Source organism: Pan paniscus, chromosome 15 (genome assembly GCF_029289425.2).
Source record: "Pan paniscus chromosome 15, NHGRI_mPanPan1-v2.0_pri, whole genome shotgun sequence".
In the NCBI taxonomy this organism is placed as follows: domain Eukaryota; kingdom Metazoa; phylum Chordata; class Mammalia; order Primates; family Hominidae; genus Pan; species Pan paniscus.
The window spans coordinates 92,762,726-92,790,668 of NC_073264.2; the positions used below are offsets into that span (position 1 = coordinate 92,762,726).

Below are 27,943 nucleotides of genomic sequence, written 5' to 3' on the forward strand. Positions count from 1 at the left end.
TTACAGATGAGGGATCTTAGCCACAATAAAGTAACTTTCCCAAGGTCACACAATACCAGAAGTGAGAGCCAATCCAGGTAGTCTTCTCTAGGGCTCACACTTTTATCCTCTGTTCTGAACCTCTACACTGCCTTTTTAAATACCCAAAATGTTAAAAGTGCTTAGTCATCCTTAAAAGATACGGCTAGGTGCAGTGACTCAGGCTTGTAATCCTAGCACTTTGGGAGGCCTAGGTGGGTGGATCGCTTGAGCCCAGGGCTTTGAGACCAGCCTGGGCAACATGGTAAAACCCCATCTCTACTAAAAACACAAAAATTAGCCAGGAATGGTGGGCCTGTAGTCCCAGCTACCAGGGAGACTGAGGTGGGAGGACTGCTTGAGCCCAGGAGCCCAGTACCTTGAGACCAGCCTGGGCAACATGGTAAAACTCCATCTTTACTAAAAACACAAAAATTAGCCAGGCATGGTGGGCCTGTAGTCCCAGCTACTAGGGAGACTGAGGTGGGAGGACTGCTTGAGCACAGGAGGTCAAGGCTGCAGTGAGCTGTGATCACACCACTGCACTTCAGCCTGGGCATCAGAGAGAGACCCTGTCTCAAAAATAACCAAAACAAAACAAAAGATAGATAGAATTAAGCATATTTTTTCCTTCTCTTTCATAACTTACATTATAAATTTGCTATAATTATGAATATAATGTGGAATAATTAAATCAATCTAGTTAACATAGCCATCACCTTGAATACTTAATCATTTTGTGGTGAGAACATTTAGAATTTACTCTCTTAGCAATTCTGAAACATACAATACTATATTATTAACTATATTCACCATACTGTGCAATAGAACTAACAAAAACCCATATTCTTCCTGTCTGAGATCTTGTACCCCAGGGGTCCCCAACCCCCGGGCTGAGGACCAGTACCAGTCTGTGGACTGTTAGGAACCTGGCCTTACGGCAGGACAGCAGGAGGTGAGTGGCAGACAAGCATGTATTACTGCCTGAGCTCCACCTCCTGTCACATCAGCGGCAGCATTAGATTCTCATAGGAGCTCGACCCCTATTGTGAACTGCACATGCGAGGGATCCAGGTTGCACATTCCTTATGAGAATCTAATGCCTGATGATCTGAAGTGGAACAGTTTCATCCTGAAACCATGCCCCCGCATCCCATTCCATGGAAAAACTGTCCTCCATGAAACTGGTTCCTGGTGCCAAAAAGGTTGGAGACCACTGTTGTACCCCTTGACCATCCTTCTTACCTCCACCTCGGTAACCACCATTTTGTTCTCTGCTTCTATGAGTTCAATTTTTTAGATTTCACATACAAGTGAGGATGTGTGGTATTTATCTTTCTGTGCGCCTGGCTTATTTCACTTAGCATAATGTTCCAATTCCATCATTTTGTTGCAAATCACAGACTTTCCTTCTTTTAAAAGGCTGAGTAGTATTACATTGTGTATATATTCCTGTACCATATTTCTTTATCCGTTCATCTCTTAATGAACTTTTAGGTTGACCCGGTAACTTGGCTATCCTGAATAGTGCTGCAGTAAACACTGGTACACAGACATCTTTTTGACAAACGGATTTGAAATATTTTGGGTAAATACCTAGATGTGAAATTGCTAGATCATACCATAATTCTATTTTTAGTTTTTTGAGGATCATACATAACGTTTTCCTTTTTTTTTTTTTTTTGAGATGGAATCTCTCTCTGTTGCCCAGGCTGGAGTGCAGTGGTGTGATCTCGGCTCACTGCAACCTCCACCTCCCGTGGTCAAGCGATTCTCCTGCCTCAGCCTCCCGAGTAGCTGGGATTACAGGTGCATGCCACCATGCCTGGCTAATCTTTTGTATTTTTAGTAGAGATGGGGTTTCACTGTGTTAGCCAGGATGGTCTTGATCTCCCAACCTCAGGTGATCCGCCCGCCTTGGCCTCCCAAAGTGCTGGGATTGCAGGCGTGAGCCACCGCGCCTGGCTGTATACCATTTTCCATAATGACTCTACTAATTTACATTCCCAGCAACCGTGTACAAGTGTTCCCTTTTCTCCACATTCTCACCAAAACTTATCTTTCATCTTTCATCACTTTGTACCTCATAAATTTATACAATTATACACTGTTGATTTACAATAATAAAAAAAGGAAAAATGCTGAAGAGCACATTTATTCCGTATCTGTCTCTAGTCCTTTCCAGTGATTTTTTGTGGTTCTCATTTACTGAATAAAGTAATGCTAACAAAGGGTTCATGCCCTGGTAATTGTACACTGCTAAAAAAAAAATGACTTGTAAATTTATAATTTGAAAAATGTTTGTTTTTCCTGAAGAATTGAGATATTTCTTCCTCTTAGATGCTAGGAGTTTAGTAAGCTACATGTGTTTTATTTTTCACCATTTAGTTTTCATTTAGTAGCTCATCTTTATTCTATCACAATTTCAATAAGTCTATCATACTAAGTACATATTAAGAACATGGTATAAATAATAAGCCTTTATTTCAACTAATGAATTTCTTATTATTTAAAGTATTCCTTTTTTTTTTTTTTTTTTTTTTGAGACAGAGTTTCACTCTTGTTGCCCAGGCTGGAGTGCAATGGCACGATCTCGGTTCACTGCAACCTCTGCCTCCCAGGTTCAAGTGATTCTCCTGCCTCAGCCTCTCGAGTAGCTGGGATTACAGGCAAGGGCCACCATGCCTGGCTAATTTTTTTGTATTTTTAGTAGAGACGGTGTTTCTCCATGTTTGTCAGGCTGGTCTTGAACTGCCGACCTCAGGTGATCCACCCGCCTTGGCCTCCCAAAGTACTGGGATTACAGGCGTGAGCCACCACACCCAGCCCATATTCCCTATGTTTAAGCAGTTGAAGAAATGTAATTAACCGTATACACATATAAAGCGATAAAAAGGAGTCCAAGTTAAACAACAACAAAAAAAGAAATGGCCTCAATTGCTACTGTTTCTTGTTACCTTTTTCTTTAATTTTTAATGTGATATTTGCAAAAATTATAAATTGAACATATTAAATTGCCAAGATTTCACTGTGTTTTGGTCTGCAAAAGGGTAATTTCATACAGCTCAACTTAATATTTTTGTGGTAAAAAAATATGATTCTGAAATGTGCAGTTACCTTTAGTTGCATCTCAATTTTTCTTTTGTTAAGTTTGATAAATAAATAAGTAATTACTAAAAATATTATGTAGGACATAGATCTATTTTTATAAAATTATTACAACGCTTTCTTCAATGTATTTATCCTTGTATCCCTATACTCTTATGTGTATATTTATAAACAGAGATGTTTAAAATGATGCTCATTAAATATTAATAATAGTCGTTTTAGAAAATTTTTTCATCAGTAAGAAATGTTTTGTAAATGAAGAAAATCCTACCTGATGTAAAAGTTTGCTAGCTGCAGAAATTGTTACTACATAACTGTCAGTATCATCAAAAGTGACTTCAGCTGTAACTTCCAACAAATTAGGGTTTCCAACAAACACAGTCAGTAGTGGTATTTCAAGCATTCGAAAACCTATGGAAACAAGGTTAACAGTTAATATTAGATAATGAAAACTGTAAACTCAATTGAATAATGATTGGCTAATCAGATTTTAGAACATCAACTGAATCTATTCTGAAGGTTGTACAATGACTGCACATACAGTTAGCAATTTATATAGAGTCAACTTTAATAGTTCTGTTACAGGAAATGGGTCCTGATCCAGACCCCAAGAGAGGGTTCTTGAATCTCACACAAGAAAGAATTCAGGGTGAGTCCATAGAGTAAAGAGAAAGCAAGTTTATTAAGAAAGTAGAGGAATAAAAGAATGGCTACTCCATAGATAGAGCTGGTGGTTGCCCATTTTTATGGTTATTTCATGATAATATGCTAAATAAGGGGTGGATTATTCACGCCTCCCCTTTTTAGACCATATAGGGTAACTTCCTGATGTTGCCATGGCATTTGTAAACTGTCATGGTGCTGGTGGGAGTGCAGCATTGAGGACAACCAGAGGTCACTCTGATTGCTATCTTGGTTTTGGTGGGTTTTGCCCAGCTTCTTTACTGCAACCAGTTTTATCAGCAAGGTCTCTATCACCTGTATCTTGTGCTAACCTCGTATCTCATCCTGTGGCTTAGAATGCCTTAACCATCTGGGAATGCAACCCAGTAGGTCTCAGCTTCATTTTACCCAGCTCCTATTCAAGATGAAGTTGCTCTGGTTCAAACGCCTCTGACAGTTCTCAGAAAAATTTAACTTTACAAATATTTTCTCAGAGAAATGTTTCCCTCATTCCTCAGCCTGCTTCTCAAATGCTAATCAAGGTCTCCGATAATACTGGCTACACTGAGTTGGTTGGCTGAGTAGAAAAACTGAAGGGTACATGCCCAGTTGAAAGGGCTGCCAGTTAATTGTTGCCAAGAGAAAACTCTTATGCATTTCAAACAAAATATTTTGCCAGACCAATTTCTGCCTGCAGGCCACCTGTTTGCAACTTTGCCATACTGAGCACTTCAGTGGAAAAACAGATTTGAAATACTATGTAGTCTAACTGGCATCTTTACCAATCAATAAACCAGAGTTTATAAACACCTGCAGCTGTTTCCCTTAAACCAAAGTGACCTGGCCAGTGCTTCCTAGCCTTTACCCGGAGATTTTGTTGAAATACAGATTGAGCAGGTCTGGAGTGAGGCCTGAGATTCTGCATTTCTAACAAGTGCCCTGGTGATGCTAACACAGGTTCAGGGACCACACCTTCAGTAGATTGGACTAGATTTTTCCGCAGAAACAGGCAACTTAGTTGATTTGTTGATTATTATTTGCTTCCATCAAACTGAACACATATAACTGATTGAGCCCTTTAATAAGCAATTCAGTATATTTTAAAGGGAAAATAATTAGAACATTGTGGTGTTGGTGACAGAATATAGAGAGATTACAATGGAACAGATCTTAAAAATTCAGAAATGGTCAGAATAATAGGTAAATTGTATACTAAGATAAAGTTATATTTTGAAATCAGCAGAGAAAGGATGCACTAGTGAAAAAATAATATTGGAACAACTAGCTAACCATACATAATATACCAAAATAAAATAGAGGTAACCTAAAAATTAAATAGAAAGTTAAAACCGTAAAATTAAAACTTCTAAAATTACTTGAAGGAAATAGGGACAATTAGTCATATAATCAACAAGAAAGGATTTCCAAGGGTTTCAGATAGAAGGAAGGTTTTCAGGACATTTAATCCATGATATTGAGGGAAATAGATGTTCTCAATTTTTTTCAAAACTTCTAATTTTCACTTATACAAATTACTTGGTTCTGTTTTTTCAAATAAGCCTTTTTTTTTTTTAAAGCATTTTGTCCTTTCATTATGGTTCCTATATCTTCTTTTACTCTGAGAGTTTTATGCATACTTATTTGATAGTGTCTTTCTAATTTTTCTGTTATCTCAAGTTCCTGGAGTCTAAAATTTTCCTATGCCTGTTGACTCTCTGTTATGGTGGGTCATTTCCTTACATAGTTTTAAGTTCTTTTCCTCAATTTGTGATCAATGGAGACTGATTTTTCCCTGAAAGTCCATATTACCTGGGTCATAAAAGTATTCCTACAGAGAGTAAATTTAAAATATATTTTTAATGTAATAAAATTGTGTGTGTGTGTGTGTGTGTGTGTGTGTGTGTGTGTGTGTGTTTTAATAGAGACAGGCTCTTGCTATATTGCCCAGGCTGGTCTCAGACTCCTGGGCTCAAGCTATCCTCCTGCCTCGGCCTCCCAAAGTGCTGGGATTAGAGGCATGAGCCACCATGCCTGACCCCTACAGAGAGTTTTGTGCTTCCTTGTGTTGGGGCCCAGGTGTTATTATTTCTCAGCTTGGAATTCTGCATGTGAATGCAGAATTCAGTCTCTGAATGTGATACAGTCTTGAAGTTTTGATTTTTTATGGGAAATTCCTTCTCCCCATTCTAAGCCCATGCTGCTGCTTTAGGAAAACTCTGGTGGACAGAGTTTTCCTAATTCTGTCTTCATGATTTGATGGTCCCAGCTTTCTTTAATGGTCTCCATTCCAACTTCCTTCCACAAAGTAGTAAGGCCCAAAGTCAAACTTTCTGTCAACAATTGGTCATTAAAAGCCATCTCACTGCCTTATGATCAGTATCTGGGCCTCACATCCTTCAGGGAGTCATATATTAGCTAATTTCTTTGGTTTTAAGTTCCCTTTTCATTTCTGGTGGCACAATTTTCTTCTTTTTCTTGCCCTTTCTCCCCTACTGCCTCCCTTCCATCTTTCCTTCCTCTCTTCCTATCTCAGTTATTTACTAAAATTTTTTGTTTTATTTTTTCCATTGTGCTATTTCGCTAGCATCTTTAACAATTTTTGTATTACTTTTGTAATAAATAAATAGCTGGAAAAATGGGGGAAGTATAGAATTCTATTTCAAGGTCTTTTTTTGGCTTAAAATAAATAGTCATTCTGTGGTATATACAAAGGGTTGGTTCAAGGAGCCCTGTATATACCAAAATCCACATATACTCAAGTCCCTAAATTAGGCCTGTGGAACTCACATATAGGAAAAGTCAGTGCCTGTGTATATGTGGGTTTCACATCCTGCAAAAACTGTGTTTTCTGTCCGTGTTTGGCTGAACAATATCTGCACATAAGAGGACCTGCAGAGTTCAAACTGGTGTTGCTCAAGGGTCAACTGTAGCTGAAATAAATATAACAATACCAAAGTAATTAAAAAGTTTTCCTTTCAGAGGGCAACAGAAATCTACACTAAAATTCTGTGTCAACTTGGGCTGGTAGCAATCTCATTTTCCTCATTTGTAAAATGAGGATTATAATCTATATTTTTAGGGTTGTTATATACATTAAATAAAATAATGTATAGAAATATGGCCGAGCGAGGTGGCTCATGCCTGTAATCCCAGCATTTTGGGAGGCTGAGGCAGGTGAATCACTTGAGGTCAAGAGTTTGAGAGCAGCCTGGCCAACATGGCAAAACCCCGTCTCTACTAAAAATACAAAAAACTAGCCGGGAGTGGTGTACACTTGTAATCCCAGCTACTTGGGAGGCTGAGGCAGGAGAATCGCTTGAACCCAGGAGGCAGAGGCTGCAGTGATCCAAGATTGTGCCACTGTACTCCAGCCTGGGCGATGGAGGGGGAGTCTGTCTCATAAATAAATAAATAAATAAATAAATAAATAAATAAATAATGGTTTAATATAGAGCCCAGTACATAGTAAGTACTCAATAATTAGGCACTAAAACTGTTAGTAGTAGAATGCCAACAAGTATGGGAACCAAGGATAAAGTCAGTCAGTATCAAAGAGTATATTTCACATTCAAGAAAAGAAATAACATTTCCTTTTTTATATTTTCCGATCAAAACAAACTTACCTTTTGCATTCCGTATGACCTTAGCTTTTAAAACATAAGAGTTTCCCAGATCAATGTATTTCACGATGTTGAGGGATGGTGAATCATCATGTTGAAACCAATAATTACATGGTTTTGAATATATTTTCCATGTTCGTCCATTCCTTTGCCCAAAGTTGTATAAGAACCATGTGCTCTTTAGAAAGGTCATATTGTTGGGTGCACTTTCAGGCATGGTAGCAATGGCTAATGCATTCTTATTATCTAAAATGCTTGTGATGAGGAAGCTGCTGTACCCAGGAAGCACTACAGTCTTCTCTATATCTGTATCTTCAAACAAGGCCTGAACAACTGGAGATTAAACAGAAGAGACTTGGTATTAAATCAAACATCCGATGTTTGCCAAACAAACTGATGTACATAGCTAACAAATACACTGTTTGAGTTTTTAAACTATCTCTTAACCAGAGAACAAAGTTGCCAAATTTCAGTCATAATTCAAATTATTTTACAGAAAGTTTATCATAAATAGACCATGCACCTATGCTTTAATGTTTACTGTGAAACTATTGTATAAAATTTTTGGCAGTAAAAAACCATGTAGAGCAAAGTAAAGAAAGCTGATTTTTTTTTTTACTACGGAAATACTAAAAGCCTTAAAAACCTAAAATCTTTATTGTGATTCTACAAGGGAAGGATAATGTAGCCAGTTTCCCCAGTACCTAAAGATGTGCTTATTACACAGAAGATGCTCAATAAATATTTGTTGAATGGATGAGTGATTGAGTATTTAAGGAGAATATGAAGATTTAGAAGAAAAGAGGTTCTTGGGCAGGACCTTAAGGAACATCATCATTTAAGGAATGGGAAGGGAAAAAGATCCTCTCACGGAGACGAAGAAGAAATGATTGGAGAAAATCAGAGAAGACATCAATGAAGCCAAGGAAGGCTGTTGAAATGAGAGGGAAGTAATCATTATCAAAATATTTTTGATAGGTCATGAAACATGTCATCAATACTCTCTTACTGTAAAAAAAAATAGAAACAGTCAGAAGAGGGCCTCATCTTTCCCTTAATTATGCACACATGCTCCAATTTCTCCCAGTTCAAACCGACCAATGAAAATCCTTTCCAATATTCCCTCCAACCACCATGTAATTTCTCTCTTTCCCTTTATAGTAAAACTTCCTGAAAGAGTTACCTTTATTCACTGTCTCCACTCTCCTCTCATAATTTTTCGAACCCATTCCAATCAGACTTTTGTCTACATGACTCCAGCCAACAGCTTTTTGTCAAAGTTCTCAATGACTTTTTTTTTTTTTTTTTTTTTTTTTTGATATGGAGTTTCGCTCTTGTCACCCAGGCTGGAGTGCAATGGTGCAATCTTGGCTCACTGCAACCTCCACCTCCTGGGTTCAAACAATTCTCCTGCCTCAGCCTCCCAAGTAGCTGGAATTACAGGCACCTGCCACCAGGCCTGGCTAATTTTTGTATTTTTAGTAGAGACGGGGTTTCACCATGTTGGCCAGACTGGTCTCAAACTCCTGACCTCAGGTGATCCACCTGCCTCAGCCTCCCAAAGTGCTGGGATTACAGGCATGAGCCACCATACCCAGCCAGGGTTCCCAAGGACTTTCACACAGATCCACTGGCCAGTTTTCATTCCTTATCTTACCAGACCTATTGGCGTTATGCAACACCAGAGAGGGGCCTCTCCTTCTTGAAACACCTTCCTCACCTGGTTTGACACACTCTCTCTTAGTTCTACTCTGACCAGGCCACCCAATATCCTTTAATGATTCTCCTCCATCTCCCTGAACACTAGATATTGCCCTGGATTAGACCTCAAGCCTCTTCCCTTCTATAACTCCACTCATTTTCCAGGTGTTCTCATTTGGTCTTATAGCATTAACTATCATACATATGCTGAAAGTCCTCAAATCTGTGTCTCTAGCCCAGCCATCTTCACTGAACTCCAGACTTGTATTTCTAAATGCCCATCTTATTTCTCCACTTGGATGAGTAACAGGCATCTTTAAGTTTAATATGATCTCTCACTTGATTATTGTAATGGCCTCCTAGCTGACTTCTCTGCTTTCCTCCTTGCTTTCTCTCCATCACCTGCCCAGTCTGTTCTCATCACAGCAGCCAAAGTGATCTTGTTGAGAGCTAAGTCAGATCATATCACTTTCTGCTTAAACCCTCCAGTGGCTTCCCATTTAGTCAGAGTAAAACCTAAACCCTTAGAATAAACTGTACTAACTTTTGCTGTGAATCAATAATCCTTTGAGAAAGAAACATCCTATAGAACATTGATTCAAAATTATTTTGTTAAAGTGAGGCAAAATCTGCAGGAACTTCCCATTTTCTTTCATTTCTTCTGATCACTCTTTAAGACAAAATAACCTCATAGGAATAAATAATAGGCACTACTATTGATGAAATATCAATGAAGTTATAGCTATATTTTATTATATTAGAAAAAAAAATCTTGGGCAGCGTGTGGTGGCTAATGCCTATAATCCCAGCACTTTGGGAAGCTGAGGCAGGCAGATCACTCGAGGTCAGGAGTTTGAGACCAGCCTGGCCAACAAGGTGAAACCCCCGTCTCCTAAAAATACAAAAATTAGGCCGGGTGCAGTGGCTCATGCCTGTAATCCTAGCACTTTGAGAGGCTGAGGTGGGCGGATTGCCTGAGCTCAGGAGTTCGAGAGCAGCCTGGGCAACACGGTGAAACCCCATCTCTACTAAAATACAAAAGAGATTAGCTGGGCGTGGCGGCATGCACCTGCAATCCCAGCTACTCGGGAGGCTGAGGCAGGAGAATTGCTTGAAGCCAGGAGGTGGAGGTTGCAGTGAGCTGAGATTGCACCACTGCGCTCCAGGCTGGGTGACAGTGCGAGACTCCAAAAAAGCAAAAATTAGCTGGGTGTGGTGGCACATTCCTGTAATCCCAGCTACTCGGGAGGCTGAAGCAGGAGAATCGCTTGAACCTGGGAGGCAGAGGTTGCGGTGAGTCGAGATCGCGTCACTACACTCCAGCCTGGGCGATAGAGCGAGACTCCATTGCCAAAAAAAAAAAAAAAACAAACTTTCAGGAACCCAAATATATGTAAACTTTGGTAGGTTGCCAGTTGGACTAAAATTTGAAATCTATTGCTCTATAAATAAGCATTAAAATGCCTTCACAAAAGATAATTTTTCATTTTTTTCTAGCCATCAGAGATGTATGATATTATTATACCTACCTTGTGAATCAAGAGTGAGTTTATAGACATTTCCAGCTTTATTAATCAAAAGGGAACTAGACAAACAAGAGCTCTCATTCACTTCTTCTAATCCAAAGGGCTCTTTCATTTCTGCAATAACTGAGGACAAAAATCCTTTAGGAGTCGTATGTTGCAATACCTTTCTTATGTAAGCTCTTCCAGTTTTCCTAAAAACAAATAAAACCATTAAGCAATTTGGATAAAACAGTGGATTAAATGAACCAATTTATGAACAAATAATTTACAAAGAAAGTATACCACAAATAACTAACAAATATTTGATTAACATTTGTTCAACCCCATTAGTAATCAATGAAATGGCAATTATAACAATGGGATACAATTTTTAACCTCTAAAATTAGCGAAGATCTTTAAATGACAGGGTTCAGTAGTGGTGGGAATTGAGTGAAGATAGGCATTCATCCACTACTGATGGGATTGTAAATTAGAACTAGCTTCCTGGAAAGCAATTTGACATTATGCATTAGGAGCGTGCTAACCTTTTCCCTGCTCTGATTCCATGTCTATTATTATGGCTCTATCCTAAGGAAAGAACTTGAAACAGAGGGGTGGGGGAGAAAGCTTTCTACACAAATATATTCATTAGGGTAAAATTTAGAAATGAGAAATGTCAATAAAAAAACTAAGTGAATGATATTACATGATTTACTTAGAGAAAATGCAATGATTAAAAGGGTGTTTAGAAAGAGTTTTTAACAGTGTAGGGAAAATGATCATATTATAATGTCCAAATGAAGAAAGCAAGTTGAAAAATGTTAAAATGCATATAAAAAGGACTAATTGGCAGTTCATCAAAGTGTTAACAGTCATAATTTCAATCTTAATTTTTCTGTCTTTTAGGAAATTTCTATACTGAGCATGTATTAACTTTATAACCAGGAAAACAATCTGTTTCTAAAATGTTAGCCTTGCATATCCACACGCAAAAAATTCAATCTAGACACAGATCTTACAATCATCACAAAAATTAACTCTAGGCCGGGTGCAGTGGCTCACACCGGTAATCCCAGCACTTTGGGAGCTGAGGCAGGCAGATTGGTTGAGCCTAGGAGTTCAAGACCAGCCTAGGCAACATGGTGAAACCCTATCTTTACTAAAAATACAAAAATTAACCAGGTATGGTGGCATGTGCCTGTAATCCCAGCTACTCAGGAGGCTGAGGCAGTGGGATCACTTGAGCCTGTGAGGTGGAGGTTGCAGTGAGCTGAGATAGTGCCACTGCACTCCAGCGTGGGTGACAGAGCCAGACCCTGTCTCAAAAAAGAAAATAAAGAACTCTAAATGGGCCACAGACTTAAATATAAAATGTAAAACTATAAAACTCCTAAGAAGATAACATAGGAGAAAATCTAGATGACCTTGGGTATGGCAATTACTTTTTTCCCTCAATTAAAAAAATTATGTTAAAATATATGCTATGGTTTTAATGTATTCCTCAAAGTTCATGTGTTGAAAACACAATTTCCAATGCAAGAGTGTTGAGAGGTGGGACTTTTTTTTTTTTTTTTTTTTTTTTTGAGACAGAGTCTTGCTCTGCCACCAGCCTGGAGGGCAGTGGCGCCATCTCAGCTCACTGCAACCTGAGAGGTGGGACTTTTAAGGGGTGATTAGATCATGAGGCTTTGCCCTCACGAATGGATGAATGCCATTATTGCAGGAGTGGGTTAATTATTGTGGGAGTGGGTTCCTGATAAAAGAATGAATTCAGTCCCTTCCCTCCCCCTGTCTTTCTCTCTCTCTTTTGCACATGAGTGCTTCATATGTGTGCTCACATGTGCTCACCCTTCTGCCTTCCACCATGGGATGACGGAGCATGAGGCCCTCACCAGATGCGGGCCCCCCAGTCTTGGATTTCCCACCCTCCAGAACTGTAAGAAATAAATTTCTTTTCTTTATACATTACCCAGTCTGTGATATTCTATTATAGCAGCATGAAACAGACTAAGAAGATACACCTAACAAAATTTACCATCTTCATGCAATGACTGTTGAATACAACACCAAAGTCACAATCCATGAAAGAGAAAATTGATAAATTTCTTTCCAGTTTTCCTAAACACAAGTAAAACCATTAAGTAATTTGGATAAAACAGTGGATTACATGAACCAATTTATGAACAAATAGTTTACAAACAAAATATACCACAAATAGCTAACAAACATTTGATTAACATTTGGTCGACCTCATTTGTAATAGAAGAAATTGCAATTACAACAATGGGATACAATTTTTAACCAATTAGTAAAGATTTTTAAATGACAGTGTTAAGCAGTGAACACTGAATTTGTGTTAAAAATACATGCTGTGGTTTGCATGTATCTCTCATTAGTAATTGGTACCTTACTAAAATTACAAACTTATGCTCTGAAATATCCTGTCAAGAGAATTAGAAGACAAGCCACATACTAGGAGAAAATATTTTCAAAAGACATTTAAAGGACTGTTATCCAAAATAAACTGTAGGGGAAGGGAGAAGAAACCTCTTTTTCCTCTATTCTCCTTGGTTCTGTAACTGAGACCTTGACAATTATACTGACAAATACAGATTAACAAGAGAAAAACAGGTGGAATTTATTAACATGTGCATTGTGCTTACATGCAGGAAAAACAGCAGTGATGAGTAACTAAAAAGGGCAGTTAGAACATGGGGCTTCATAACAAATTTTTAGAGAAGTGACAAGACAAAGAAAAATGGGCTTAGGTTTTTAGGGTCAGCAAACTGTGGAAGGTAAATAAATGGAGGGAACTAATGGAAGATAAGGGTTGTTTTGACAAGGTTTCTTCTGTAAATTCTTTGTGTCTCTGGGTTTATTAATAGTCTAGAGTTGCTTGTGCCTGTAATCCCAGCTACTCTGGAGGAAAGCCTGAGGCAGGAGGGTTGCTTGAGGCCAGGAGTTGGAGACCAGCCTGGGTGCAACATAGTGAGATCTTGCCTCTAAAAAAATTTAAAAATAAAATAAAAAAAACTAGCTGGGTGTGGTGGCACGTGCCTGTAGTCCCAGCTACATGGGAGGCTGAGGCAGGAGGATTGCTTGAGCCCAGGAGTTCGAGGCTGCAGTGAGCTATGATTGCACCACTGCACTCCAGCCTGGGTAACAGAGTGAGAATCTGTCTCTAAAAAGAAAAAAATATATATTTATATAGTCTAGAGTTATCTTCAGTGATTAAGAATCATTCTGCCCTTTCTGGTGGGAGGGGGCAAAGAGTTTTTCTTGTGCTTGTTTTTCCTTAATTTCCTTCAGCTCAAATAATCTTTATGCCAAAGTGGCATATTCTTTGTTTTTTTGTTTTGTTTTGTTTGGAAATTGGAGGTCTCACTATTTTGTCCAGACTAGGCTTGAACTTGAGATCCTCCTGCCTCAGACTCTGTAGTAGCTGCACCTATAGGCACACACCACTGCATGGTTCTGGGGTGGCATAATCTGATCTCCTACAATACAAAAATCTCTAATAATACAACAATAAGAAAGCATACAACCTGATTTTAAAAATGGGCCAAAGACCTTAACAGATACCTCACCAAAGAAGATATGCAGATGGCAGGTAAGCATATCAAAAAATGTTCTACATCATATACTGATATGGTTTGGCTCAATGTCCCCACCCAAATCTCATCTTGAATTGTAATCCCCAAGTGTCAAGGGAGGGACCTGGTGGGAGGTGGTTGGATCATGGGGGCGGTTTTCCCCATGCTGTTCTCATAACAGTGAGGGAGTTCTCATGAGATCTGATGGTTTTAAAAATGGCAGTTTCCCCTGCACTGTCTCTTTCTCCTGCCGCCATGTAAGACGTGCCTTGCTTCCCCTTCATCCTCCACCATGGCCTCCCCAGCCATGCAGAACTGTGAGTCAATTAAACCTCTTTCCTTTATAAATTACCCAGTTTCAGGTATTTCTTTATAGCAGTGTGAAAACAGACTACTGCATATGTCATCAGGGAAATGCAAATTAACAATGAGATACCACCACATGACTATTAGAATGGCAGAAATCCAAAACACTGACAACCCAAATACTGGTGAGTATGTGAATAATAGGAACTCTCATTCATTGTTGATAGAAATGAAAATGATACAGCCAGTCTGGAGGACAGTTCAGTCATTTTTTACAAAACTAAACATACTCTTAGCATATGATCAAGCAAAATGCCTTGGTATTTACCCAAATGAGTCGAAAAGTTATATCTATACAAAACCTGCAAATAGGTGTTTACAGACGCTTTATTTATAATTGCTAAAACTTGGAAGCAACCAAGATGTTCTTCAGTAGGTAAATGAATAAATAAAGTGCGGGATACTCAGATGATGGAATATTATATGATTCAGCACTAAAAAAGAAATGAGCTATCAAGCCATGAAAAGACATGGAGGAAATTTAGATGCATATTACTAAGTAAAAGAAGCCTCTGAAAAGGCTATATACTATATGATTCAAACTGTATGACATTCTGGAAAAGGCAAAATTATGGAGACAGCAAAAAGATCGGTGGTTGCCAGGGGTGAGGGGAAGAGAGGGTTGAACAGGCAAAGCATAGAGAATTTTTAGGGCAGTGAAACTCTTGTGTATGATATTGTGATGATGAATACTTATCATTATACATTTGTTCAAACCCATTGAATTTGCAACACTAAGAGTAAGTCCTAATGTAGATACGTACTCTGGGTGATAAATGATGTGTCAATGTAGGTTCATGAGCTGTAACAAATGTACCACTTTGGTGTGGGATGTGGATAGTGGGGAAGGTTTTGTGTGTGTATGGGACAGAGGTATATAGGAACTCTATTTTCTGCTCAATTTTGCTGTAAAACTGTAATTAATTTAAAAAGTTTATTAATTAATTTAAAAAAGTTAACCTCTTTGTATCTGAAGTCAATGGCCAATGGTCAGGCAGCTACCTTAATTATGAAAGCTGTATCCCCACTTCTTCCTACTATTGCACATGGGGGGTGATTAAGGACTGCTGTTCCAGAAGAGGAGAGAAATCAGCCTTTAAAAGAGAAGGAAAGGGGATTTGTGCAATGGAGAATGAATCAGTGAATTTTAGAGGTGGAGAGGAACAACTGTTGAGTGGAGAAAACACTGCAAAAAGACAAATATCATCAAACTAAGCTACCTATGCATTCTAAGCTCCCATTCCAATGCCTGTGCCATTTCCCCAGCCCAGCTGATCCCTTCCACTCCATGCCAATGAAACTGTTTTCATCAAGGTTACTACAGCCTAGAATGGTGCCAAATTCAAAGGTCACATCTTTATTCTTATTTTACTCAAGTCTCTGCAGCATGCATCACAGTTGATCACTCCATACTTTCTAAACACCCTCTTCTCTTGGTTTATATGGCTCCACATTTTCCTGTGTTTTTTCTACCTCACTGGCTGCTCCTTCTCATCCTTCTTTGCTAGGGCCTTCTTCTTAGCGCAGGCTCTCTTCCTGGAGCACCCCAGGGCTTTTCTTCTCTACATACATCCTCCTCTGCAGGTAGAATCACCCATCTGTATCTGAACAATTGCCAAATGCCAAGTTTCTGCTCTGACTTTTCTGAGCTATGAATTCATACGTCTAACTGCCAACTTCACATCTTCACTTAGACACCTAATACACATTTCAAACTGAACATTTCCAATGTGGAACTCTGAATTACCCTGCCTGATACCTGCACTTTTCGTCTCGGAAAATGGCAGTATCGTCCTTCTAGCTACAAACCACAAACCTAGACAATTTTTGATCACTTTCTTGCTCATATCCCTAACAGGCAAATGCATCATCAGATCCTGTCTTCACTCAACTGCACCTGCTCCAGCACCATAATCCGTCACCTGTATTACTTTAATAACTTTCTAAGGGGCTTGGCAGCTTCTACTCACACCCTGTCCCACACTTTTCACAGCAATCAGAGTGATCCTTTCAAAAATATAAATTGGATTATTTAAAAATAATCCAATAACATTCTCCAGTGGTTTCTGCTGACACCAAGAAGAAAATTTACACTCTTTCTGCATCCTATAATACCGCCTATGATCTGGCACTAGCTGACCTCCTTGCTGGCCTTTCCACCACACCATCACTGTGCATCATCTATACTGGCTTTCTTCATGTTTATTAAACACATCCCAATTTTTCTTGCCTCACTGTATGCAACTTCTTTAGCCCGGAAAGCTCTTTCATTGGCTCTTTGCTCTTCATTCTTGGGTCTTTGCTTACTCTTCTCACTCCCTCTGTCACCATATTTACTTTCTTCAAAGCACATGTTAGATATGAATTTGTTTTGGTTTACCTGTTTATCACCTGTATCTGTTTATTAGAATGTCATCTCCATGCAGGGAAGAGTCTTGTCTATCTTGTTTACCACTATATTCCCAGTGCCTAGCACAAGACCTGATATGTAATAGGCACTCAAATATTCATTGAATGAATGAAGAACTTTACTGAAACCTTTGTGTGTTGATGATACATTCTTTCTGAGCAATTTAGTAAAAACATGGACATTAAGTTATCACTATTAAGATTTTATGAAGATTCAGGGCCGGGTGCAATGGCTCATGCCTGTAATCCCAGCACTTTGGGAGGCCGAGGCAGGTGGATCACCCGAGGTCAGAAGTTCGAGACCAGCCTGGTCAACATGGTGAAACCCCGTCTCTACTAAATATACAAAAAATTAGTCAGGCGTGGTGGTGGGCATCTGTAATCCCAGCTACTTGGGAAGCTGAGGCAGGAGAATCGCTTGAACCCAGGAGGCGGAGGTTGCAGTGAGCTGAGATCGCGCCATTGGACTCCAGCCTGGGCAACAAGAGTGAAACTTCGTCTCGAAAAAAAAAAAAAGATTTTGTGAAGATTCTTAAGAACAACTGACCTTGTTACAAGATGACAGAAGTTCCTTCTCAAATATTTCACCATTTGTGCAATAACTATACTTCCCTTGTTATCAATCAGATAGTGTCTTTTATCTGTGTATATTTAATCAATTCCTACTGTGAAAGGATTTTGATTCAGTACCTAACATCTCATTGTAGGTGGTAGCCTATACCTTTGTTGAGATTTTGCAAGCCTTTTGGCCTCCATGATCCAGATTCATTGATAATGTTCAGAATCCCTTCTTTTCCCTCATCTAACTTTAGTTCTTGATTCTTATTCTTCAAACTCTCTTCTGAATTCCAAGTCTACCATTTGACATTCCCATACTGCCTTATTCCTCATCCATAGTCTGCCTACCTCAGGTACCTGTCCTCTTAAGCACAGTGTAAGAATCTCAGACAGCATCACCACAATAAGATCACGTATAGCTGGATGCAGTAAATAGAAGGCAAGCACAGATGTGTTTTTTAAGGCACAGAAACAGACAGTGAAGTAAAGTAATGAAAATTGCTCTGCTCCATTGTCCTGGTGAGTCTGTTCCCATGTATCTCTCAGTCCATTCATTCACCTCAATTTCTACCATCAATATCTTAGACTAAAACATCAAAAATTTTAGCCTAGGCTACTGCAAAAGCCTTCTAAATGACCTAAGTGCATCCATAATTGTTACCCTCCAATTCATTCTCTATATCACAGCCAGAGTGACATTCTAAATGAAAGCTAGATTATTTAAGATAAATGAAAGTTGAAGAATTTAAAGAAGGAAGTAGTAATGGTGTGTTGTGCATCTCACCTGTCATCTCCATGCCACCCTACATGGAGAAAGAGAAGTGCCTCTCTCACAAAAAAGCCAAGAGGCAGCCGGGTGCGGTGGCTCACGCCTGTAATCCCAGCACTTTGGGAGGCCTAGGCAGGCAGATCACCTGAGGTCGGGAGTTTGAGACCAGCCTGACCAACATGGAGAAATCCCATCTCTACTAAAAATACAAAATTAGCCAGGCATGCTGGCACATGCCTGTGATCCCAGCTACTCGGGAGGCTGAGGCAGGAGAATCGCTTGAACCCGGGAGGTAGAGGTTGCTGAGCCGAGATTGCACTATTGCACTCCAGCCTGGGCAACAAGAGCAAAACTCCATCTCAAAAAACAAACAATAATAATAATAATAATAAAAAGGCCAAGAGGGATTTCTTCAAGGGGACCACTTCAGAAACTGTAATATTTCTTCTGAGGTTTGAGGAACCAAGGGACCAGAATTGGACTCATTCTTGAGAAATATAAAGGGTAGATACTGACTAGACACCCAGAGTTTAATGATTACATATGGAGTGGGAAAGAGATAAAGTTATTGAGTAACTTTAGACTTTTTAAGTTAACACACATGTAAAAATCTTGGATAACATGAAAAAGCAAAATAAAACGGGTGTAAAAGTCCCAATCAAGTAGAAGAAGAAAAGAATGGAAAGAGGAGAAAAAAGAACCTTAAAATAAGGTAAGCAAGAAGAGAAGACAAAAATGAAACACAGAAAAGGTGGGACAAATAGAAAGTACAAAAGAAGATGGTAGGAATGAAGACAAATATATTAGTAAAAATAATAAATGTAGTTGAACTAAACTCTCCAACTAAAGGACAGAAATTGTTAAATTGGCTAAAACCACAAAATTCATTTATGTCTTTTATGACAGATACACAAAGCAGGTGAAAGTTAAAGGATTGAAATAGTATACCATGAAAATATTATCCAAAGAAGGCTGATGCCATGTATCAATAACAAAAAAAGCTACAAACAAAAACAAAACATTGAAACTCATAACAAAAAACCCCTGATTTAAAAATGGGCAAAGGATTTGAATGAATTTAATGCTACAGAATGGTACATCTTAAAATGGTTAAAAAAAGCATAATAAAAAAGCCACAGTCATGCAAAAAAGCATTATAATGATAAAAATAGTCACTAAATACCAACAAAATGTTCAACTGATCATGAAGATGTAACAATTCTAAACTTATATGTACCTAATAACAATCTCAAAATATACAAGGCAAAATCGACACAACTATAATTTAAAAATGGACAAATCCAGTATACACAGTAGGAAAGTTTAATACAGCTTTCTCAATAATTGATAGATCAAGCAGAAACAAATCATTAAGGATACAGAAAATTGCAATATCACAAGGAACAGGATTAATCTAACAAATAAATATTAATACTGCATTAAATAGGAAAGCATTCAGAACACAACACCCCAAAATATCTGCTCTAGCCCACTAATTGAGTTAAAGTCACTTAAAACACACACACACACCAGCAAATGCAGAAAGGACACTGTGACCTACCTAAAGGCAGGAGATAAAACTCCCATGTGGAAGGTGTCCTCCTTGCACCTGGAGAAGGACATTGTTTTTATTACTAGAGATGGGGAGCCAAAGCCAAGAGAAATTTGTACAAACAGACCTTGTTAAACTAACCCTTATCTTCCTAGCCACTTCTCCACAGTTAACTACCCTAGCCCAAGCCCCCTTGCCTTGTCACATTTTCACAACTTACTGCTTTTTGTTCAACCCAGTATATACATGTTCAACTCCAACTGCTTCTTCAGGGGTCTTCATTTCTTTAGGAGGACTCCTATGTTACACAAAACTTACATTAAATAAATGTGCATGCTTTTCTTCTGTTAATCTGTCTTATGTCAGTTTAATTCTCAGGCCCAGCCAAAACACCCTAAGAGGATAAATGTAAAATTTTGCCTCCCATACAAAATATTTACTGAAATTGACCATAATGAATGGCCTAGTCCTAGGCCATAAAGTAAGTTTCAAACAATTTCAAAAAACAAATTTTCAAGGAACAAAATATTCCAGTCTTAAACTCTTCCAGAAAATTAAAAAAAAAAAGAAAACAATTGTCTATGAGGCTAGTACAATCTTGTTAACAGAACCACAGAAGGACAATATGAGAAAGAAAAATTACAGGTACACTTCCCACATGAACATAGATGTTTAAATCCTAAATATTAGCAAACCGAGTCCAGAAATGTATGAAAACAGATAATATACAATGTCAAAGATAGGTATATTCCAGGACTTTAAGGTTAGTTCAACATTAAATCCACAATATAATTTACAACGTTAAATAAAAAGTTAAAGGAAAAAATTCTATAGATAAGCTCAATAGATACACGAGAAATATTAATTTAAAACCCAAACTCTAAATCTCTTAAACTAGAAAAATAGATAAATTTATTTAAATGATAAAGGGTTTAAGAAAACTATGAAATGCTTAAATATATATATATATTATGTATATATATATATAGAGAGAGAGAGTGTCAGGAACAACAATAATTCCATTATCTTCTATTTAACAAAGTATTGGAGGTCCTAGACACTATAACAGGAAAAAGCTATAATATGCTAAGAAACGTTAAGGAAAAAACAAAAAAAAATTATAGTTGACCCTTGAACAATGCAGAGGTTAGGGATGCCAACCTCCTGTGCAGATGAAAATTCACATATTACTTTTGATTCCCCCCAAATTTAACTACAAGTAGGCTATTGTTGACTGGAAGTCTTACCAATAACATAAACAGTTGATTAACACATATTTTATATGTTATATGTCTTACATGCTGTATTCTTACAATAAAGTAAGCTACGGGAAAAAATGTTATTAAGAAAACCGTAAGAAAGGGAAAATACATTTATTATTTCTTAAGTGGAATGGATCATCATAAAGATCTTCATCCTAGTCAGCTTCTTGATTAGGCTGAGGAGGCCTTACTGACTCAGGGGTGGCAGAGGCAGAAAAATTTCCATGTATAAGTGGACCTGCACAGTTCAAACCCATGTTGTTCAAGGATCAATTGTACTGGCAGGTAATAAGATTATCTACTTAAAAATATTTATACAGTATGGAAATTTCTCAAAGAACTAAAATGAGATTTACCATTCGATCCAGCAATCCCACTACTGGTTATCTACCCAAAGGAAAAGAAGTCATTATATAAAACAAGACATCTGAATACATATGCTTATTGCAGCATAATTCACATTTGCAAAGATATGGAATCAACCCAAGTGCCATAAACTGATGAGTGGATTTAAAAAATGTGATATATATATACACACACACACACCATGGAATACTACTCAGCCATACAAAACAATGAAATAATATCTTTTGCAGCAACTTGGATGGAACTGAAGGCCATTAACCTCAGTGAAGTAACTTAGGAACAGAAAAACCAAACACTGCATGTTCTCACTTAAAAGTAGGAGCTAAGCTATGGGTATGCAAAGGCATACAGAGTGGCCTGTATGATATTGGAGGCTCAGAAGAAGGGAAGGTGGGAGGGGTGAGAGAGGAGAGGAAAAACTACCTATTGGGTACAATGTACACTACTTGGGTGATAGGTACACCAAAAATCCAGACTTCACCACTACACAATTCACCCATGTAACCAAAATTCACTTGTACCCTTAAAGCTACTGAAACTTAAAAAAAAATTAAAAATTTACCTCTACTCCAAAACCCAAGATAATATGTAGAGAAAGTACTAGAATTATTAAAAGAATTTAGCAAATTTGAAAAATATAAGATTACTCTACAAAAGGCAATCATAAGACTTCTGCTTTTGCTTTAAATGCAGAAAGACGCACTCAAACAAGAAAACAAAACAAAAAGTAGATAAAGTACAAAGTCATGACTTTTCTCTAGTTTGTCAGAGAACTAAGGTCACTAGATAACCAACTAAGCTGAAATCCAGAGCAATAAGCCATTCCAAGGAGAGATTGAACACTAGGACAGTGTCACCTATGGAAGAACATGGGAAGGAGAAACAGTGCTGACCACAACACAAGCAAGTAAGAGTTAGCTGAAGTTGTTAAAAAGGGCCAAAGGCCAGGTATGTGCTAGCATGTGAGTCTGGAAGTACTTGGGCGCCTGACAAATGGGAGTCTGCACTCACTTGCAAACTCCACTGGTTTCCATGGAAGGCTCGTGGCAAAGACTGAGGAAGGGCCATAGACCAGAGACAGCCACCATTGGTGATGCAGGTAGTTTGGGGGATCAGAGGTTGGGAGGAAACAGGCCTGAAGCATCACCTACTTCCCTGAACCTTCTCTCATAGGAAGTAAAAGCCTTAAACCACAGGAGGTTGGGCATTAGATGCTTTTGCACACAGGCCTCAAAAGAGCTGATCAGTGGCTGAGGGTTAGGGGGCATCAGGAGGGTGCTGGCATGGAAGTCCTGCCTCCCTCCCTCACCCTTTTCCCTTATAAAGCAAACACTTTTACCTACTGTCAGAGAAGAAGTAAAGGTACACTCACCCACAGGGCCCAGGGAAAGACATGTAACAGAGGAGGGAAGGATGAAATAATAACTTCTATCCCTTAAGAGGAATCAGGAAGCTGTCTTGGTCCTAAAATTCTAAAAGAACTAATAATTATTAGTTCTTTTCTGCTAATAATTATTAGCAGAAAGATAATTATCTTACTGATACGGGAAGAGCACGAAATTCCCACCCAAGATCTATCTAACAGTGATATAAGGCAGAGTTTGGTTGCAAGAGGTAATTTCTATTACCAGGTTTTGGGGTTTTTATTTTCCTTAATGGAACTTGACAAGCTGAGTCTAACATATAAATGGAAGACCAAATGCCAAGAAAGGGCACGGGGAGGGGGTTATTCACATGTGTTTCATAATTAGAGTCATTTAGTCAGTGTGTCACGGAGAAGACAAATACACCAGTGAAATAGGAGAGAGGACAGGAGCGGACAAATGCATATACGGGACCAGGATATATCACAGGGCAGTGCTGCAGATCAGTTGGGGAAAGGAGGGGCTTGTATGGACAATAGATTACCCACATTAAAAAAAAAAAAAAGAAAAACTGGATTCCCACTTCACACTAGGCACATCAATTCTACATAGGTAAAATTGAAAAGCCAAGTGGGGTCGCTCACACCTGTAATCCTAGCACTTTGGACAGCCAAGGTGGGCAGATGACTTGAGCCCAGGAGTTCAAGGCCAGCCTGGGCAACATGGCAAAAACCCATCTCTACAAAAAAAGCAAAAAAGCAACCTCCCCCCACCAAAAAAAAAAAACTAGCTGGGCATGGCGGCACGTGTGTGCCTGTAGTCCCAGATACTCAGGAGGCTGAGGTGGGAGGACCACTTGAGCCAGGGAGGTCAAAGCCGCAGTGAGTCATTATTGCACCACTGCACTCCAGCATGGGTGACAGAGGAAGACCCTGTCGAAAGAAGGAAAGAGAAAGAAAGAAAGGAAGGAAGGAAGGAAGGAGGGAGGGAGGGAGGGAGGGAGGGAGGGCGGGAGGGAAGGAAGGAAGGAAGGAAGGAAGGAAGGAAGGAAGGAAGGAAGGAAGGAAGGAAGGAAGGAAAAGTTTGACATGATTCCAAAACAATATAGGAGAATAGCTACATAACTTGTAGCATATTCATGTGAGTGAATTACAGACTATATATCAATATGGAGTAATTTCAAAAGTATAATGTTATATGAAAAAGGCAAGTCATACATTTCATAAAACTAGTGTTAAAGCTCTAAAGCAAAACTTTAAAATATGTTAACATAAAATCCAAGACAGTGCTTATCTCTAGGGGACAAGGGTCATGGCGGGGGGTGGAGGGGAGGCAGGAAAGAAAAAATATGCTGCCCAGAAGGACTGCTGAAAGGGTGAAGGGACCCCAGCACAGTGATAGAATTCCAGGGGCCGGCAGGGCAGGGGTAGTTGTCACTAGTGGCAAGGGTAGCATTGCCCATAACCAAAGACTCTGGAAGTCTCCAACAGGAGGACTTCTTGTCCCTTTACCTCATCTCTCTTCTTTCACCCAAACTCTGAGGCTTGAGAAAAGACCAGAAGAACAAGCATGAAGGAAGAGAGTGGTGGTTGGGGGAAGGTTCCAGGCTGAGAGGAACAGCATGCTCAAAGGCCTCCAGGCCAAAAGGAGCAGGATGTGTTACAGAAACCAAAGGAAAACCAGAGTGACTTCACCACAGTGAACAAAGCAAAGAGGTCACTCAAGAGAGTGGAGCCAGGTCAGTGGGGCTTTTTGAGTTCCAGTAAGGAACTTGGGTGTTATTCCAGGAGAATCTAGGATTCTCCAAACAAGGGCTCAAGCCCCAGGAAAATACTCTTTCGATGCTGTATACTCCCCTTTTATAGACTTAGTCAACTGTAATTACATACTTGTCTGCTTCTGGGGCTAGAATATAAGCTCACGGAATGAGGTGCTTGAATGTCATGCTCACCACTCTGTTGCAGCACCCGCCACAGTGCCTTGCTGGTAGTCAGTGTTAAATGATGATTGGTGGAGTAAGTGAATGGCTCTCTCTGCCTTATGCCCTGACTACCTGGATAACTGCCTTTGGCCTCCTGCCGACCTGAGAACACTGGGATCCCAAATTCCTCACCTGCCCAGTTGAAGTACCACTTGCTCTCCAGGTCTCTGACCCTGGCTTTGCTCCTATTTCCTGCCTTGAAGCTACCCATTCCCTAGTTTCTGTGCAAACAGAGCAAAGTTATTGAATCTTATCACAGATTGTGCTGTTCTGGTTTTTAAATATTCTAATCCTTAAGAGAATGACCATATGCTTTTAAAAATAATTAGAATATAAGAAATTAAGATAAACACTGGTATAATATTACTCATATTAATATTAAAAGATTAAAAAGTGATTCTGTAGGTTTTCTATAGAAAAACACCTACATAAACACAAACTAGCTGATCTGGAACATCACACATAAAAGATCCACCTAGAGCAAAAAATAATTCTAGAGATTACTGACACTTTTATCTGAGACAAAATTTATACAATCCTCATGAGAAAAAATATTGCTGATGTTTGTTATATTAGGTCTGATTCCCATGTTCACCTCTGCTTCTGAGTGAGCTGCCTCACGGTGCAAAGTATTGTTAGCTGTGGGACAAGATATGTATTGACAGCCCCAAACACATATAATATACAGATTCCAACCTGGTATAAGAATAGAGTCCACCACTTGGAGACAAGGTTAATATCTTAGTCTATCTGGGCTGCCATAACAAAATACCATAAACCAGGTAGCCTATAAATAGCAGAAATTTATTTCTCACAGCTCTAGAGGCTGGAAAGTCTGAGATCAAGGTGCCAGCAGATTTGGTATCTGGTGAGGGTCCACTTTCTGGTTTATAGATGGTGTCTTCTATGTATGTCCTTCCATGGTGGAAGGGCCTAGCTGGCTCTGTCCTTCAGTCCTTCGTGGTGGAAGGGCCTAGCTAGCTCTCTGGGGTCTCTTTCATAAGGACACTAATTCCATTCATGAGGGCAGAGTCCTCATGACCTAGTCACCTACCAAGGGCCCCACCTCCTAATACTACCACCTTGAGGGTTAGGATTTCCACATATGAATTTTTGGGGAAAACAGATATTTAGACCACAGCAGTGAGTTTCTGGTAATCTGAAATTGTTGAAATTGTTTCTTTTTTAGTTGGTAGATTTGGGGGTTATATAATTCATATTCTTTTTTTTTGAGACAGAGTCTCACTCTCTCACTCAGGCTGGAGTGCAATGGCAATGGCGCAATCTTGGCTCGCTGCAACCTCGGCCTCCTGGGTTCACGCAACTATTGTGCCTCAGTCTTCCCAGTAGCTGGGATTACAGATGTGAGCCACCACACCTGGCTAATTTTTTTAATTTTTAGTAGAGATGGAGTTTCACCATGTTGGTCAGACTGGTCTCCAACTCCTGGTCTCAACTGATCTGCTGGCCTTGGCCTCCCAAAGTTCTGGGATTACAGGTGTGAGCCATGGCACCCAGCCAGAATTCATATTCTGAATAAGAGTTATTAGGCCTTAAAGGTAGCTTTAAGGGTTATTGACTCTTACTGTAAGCATTTCTGAGAATTCTGTATATTGTTCAATGCAATATTTCATAAAAGATAGCCTCCACTACATTAAATGTGTTGGTCTCTAGGATATACAAGAATTGTCATTTGAGTAAACTCAGTGGATAGGAAGTATCCAGTGTTGTCCAGAATATTTTTGATACTCACAAAACACATTTCTATAGCTTGGCCTGATGGCACTGATATAAATGGTCCTAGGTTTCTAAAATTGGGGCAGCATGCAAAACATCTAGGAGTCTATAAATGTATTTGGCCTTGTGGGGTGTCAAAAAAAGACTTACTCTATTTGACCAAGAAAATTATTCAAAAAAGTAGGCCCAAAAATTTAGATTCTATTGGCCAGGTGCAGTGGCTCACACTTGTAACCTCAGCAGTTTGGGAAGCTGAGGTGGGTGAATCCCTTGAGCTCAGGGGTTTGAGACCAGCCTGGGCAACATGGTGAAACCCCATCTCTACAAAAAATACAAAACTTAGCCGGGCTTGGTGGTGTGTGCCTGCAGTCCCAGCTATTCTGGAGGCTGGGGCCAGAGCATTGCTTGAGCCTGGGAGGTTGAGGCTGCAGTGAGCTGTCATCGCACTACTGCACTCCAGCCGGGATGACAGAGCAAGACCCTATCTCAAAAAATTTAAAAAGTAGATTCTAGAAACCAATATGCCATCTAAATAAATGCATATCACTACCCAGAGTGTATCACTTTTCCATAGTGTATATTGCTGAACTTCTTGCTGTAGATCGTTTCCTGGGGTTCGTTCTCAGGTACATATGCAAAAAAGATAATTTCATCTAAGGAGGTGTGCTGTGGGGCAAGCGCAGTCTCAAAGCCCATATCTGGAGGCTGGAAACAGAGAAAAGAAAATATTATATTTAAGCTACTTTATACTTCAATTATGACAAAATTGAAGTCACAGATTTATTTCCAGTTCACATTAAAACAATACTGGTTTACTTATCAATTGGAGAAATACGTCAACATGTTCTGTTGGAACATCCATGTGTGTGCAAGGGAAGATGTATTTTCCTGTTAAGGAGGAATGGAAGTTCTGATGACTAAGATGTGGTGTAAGATTCCTATGCCCTTCGTGGATGGTTGGAGTGAAAGGGTACATGGAAACTTGACTCACATTGTGGGTGTGTGAGGAGCCTGGAGATGCAGATTTTAGAACTGGGTTCTTATTTGAAGTTTTATTTAGGAAAGGGCCCGTGAAATCCCTGTCCTCACTTGCTGCTCCTGATCTCGTGCTAGAGACTCTGGACAGCTGCTGTCTGAGTCTCCCAACTGGCAGCATAAGCTGTTCTCCTTTCCTGACTCACAGACCTCCCCTTGCAGTCTACCCAGGCACTTCTGGCCTAGATTTCTGATCTATAGGTCTTTCTTTTCAACACACCTTTCTCTAATCCTGACCCTGTCCTGCTTGGGGAACTTTTAGGGGAGAGAAGAGAGGTAGGGACCATCCCCAAAGGGGCTGCTGGAGTTGACTTTGTTGCTATGAGACAAGGTGT

At 39.3% G+C, this 27,943-nt stretch overlaps 1 protein-coding gene across 2 annotated transcripts in view; it reads right to left on the minus strand.

Moving 5' to 3' along the window:
* CATSPERB (cation channel sperm associated auxiliary subunit beta) overlaps window positions 1-27,943 on the minus strand; it is a 154,375-nt gene that overhangs the window by 35,814 nt on the left and 90,618 nt on the right. For both annotated transcript variants that reach the window (XM_003832770.5, XM_055097951.1), the window contains 4 exons: window positions 27,124-27,278; window positions 10,640-10,827; window positions 7,413-7,742; window positions 3,398-3,537 (listed from right to left, as the gene is read on the minus strand). In XM_003832770.5, coding sequence (XP_003832818.2) covers window positions 3,398-3,537; window positions 7,413-7,742; window positions 10,640-10,827; window positions 27,124-27,278 — 813 coding nt within the window. The remainder of the gene's footprint in view (window positions 1-3,397; window positions 3,538-7,412; window positions 7,743-10,639; window positions 10,828-27,123; window positions 27,279-27,943) is intronic.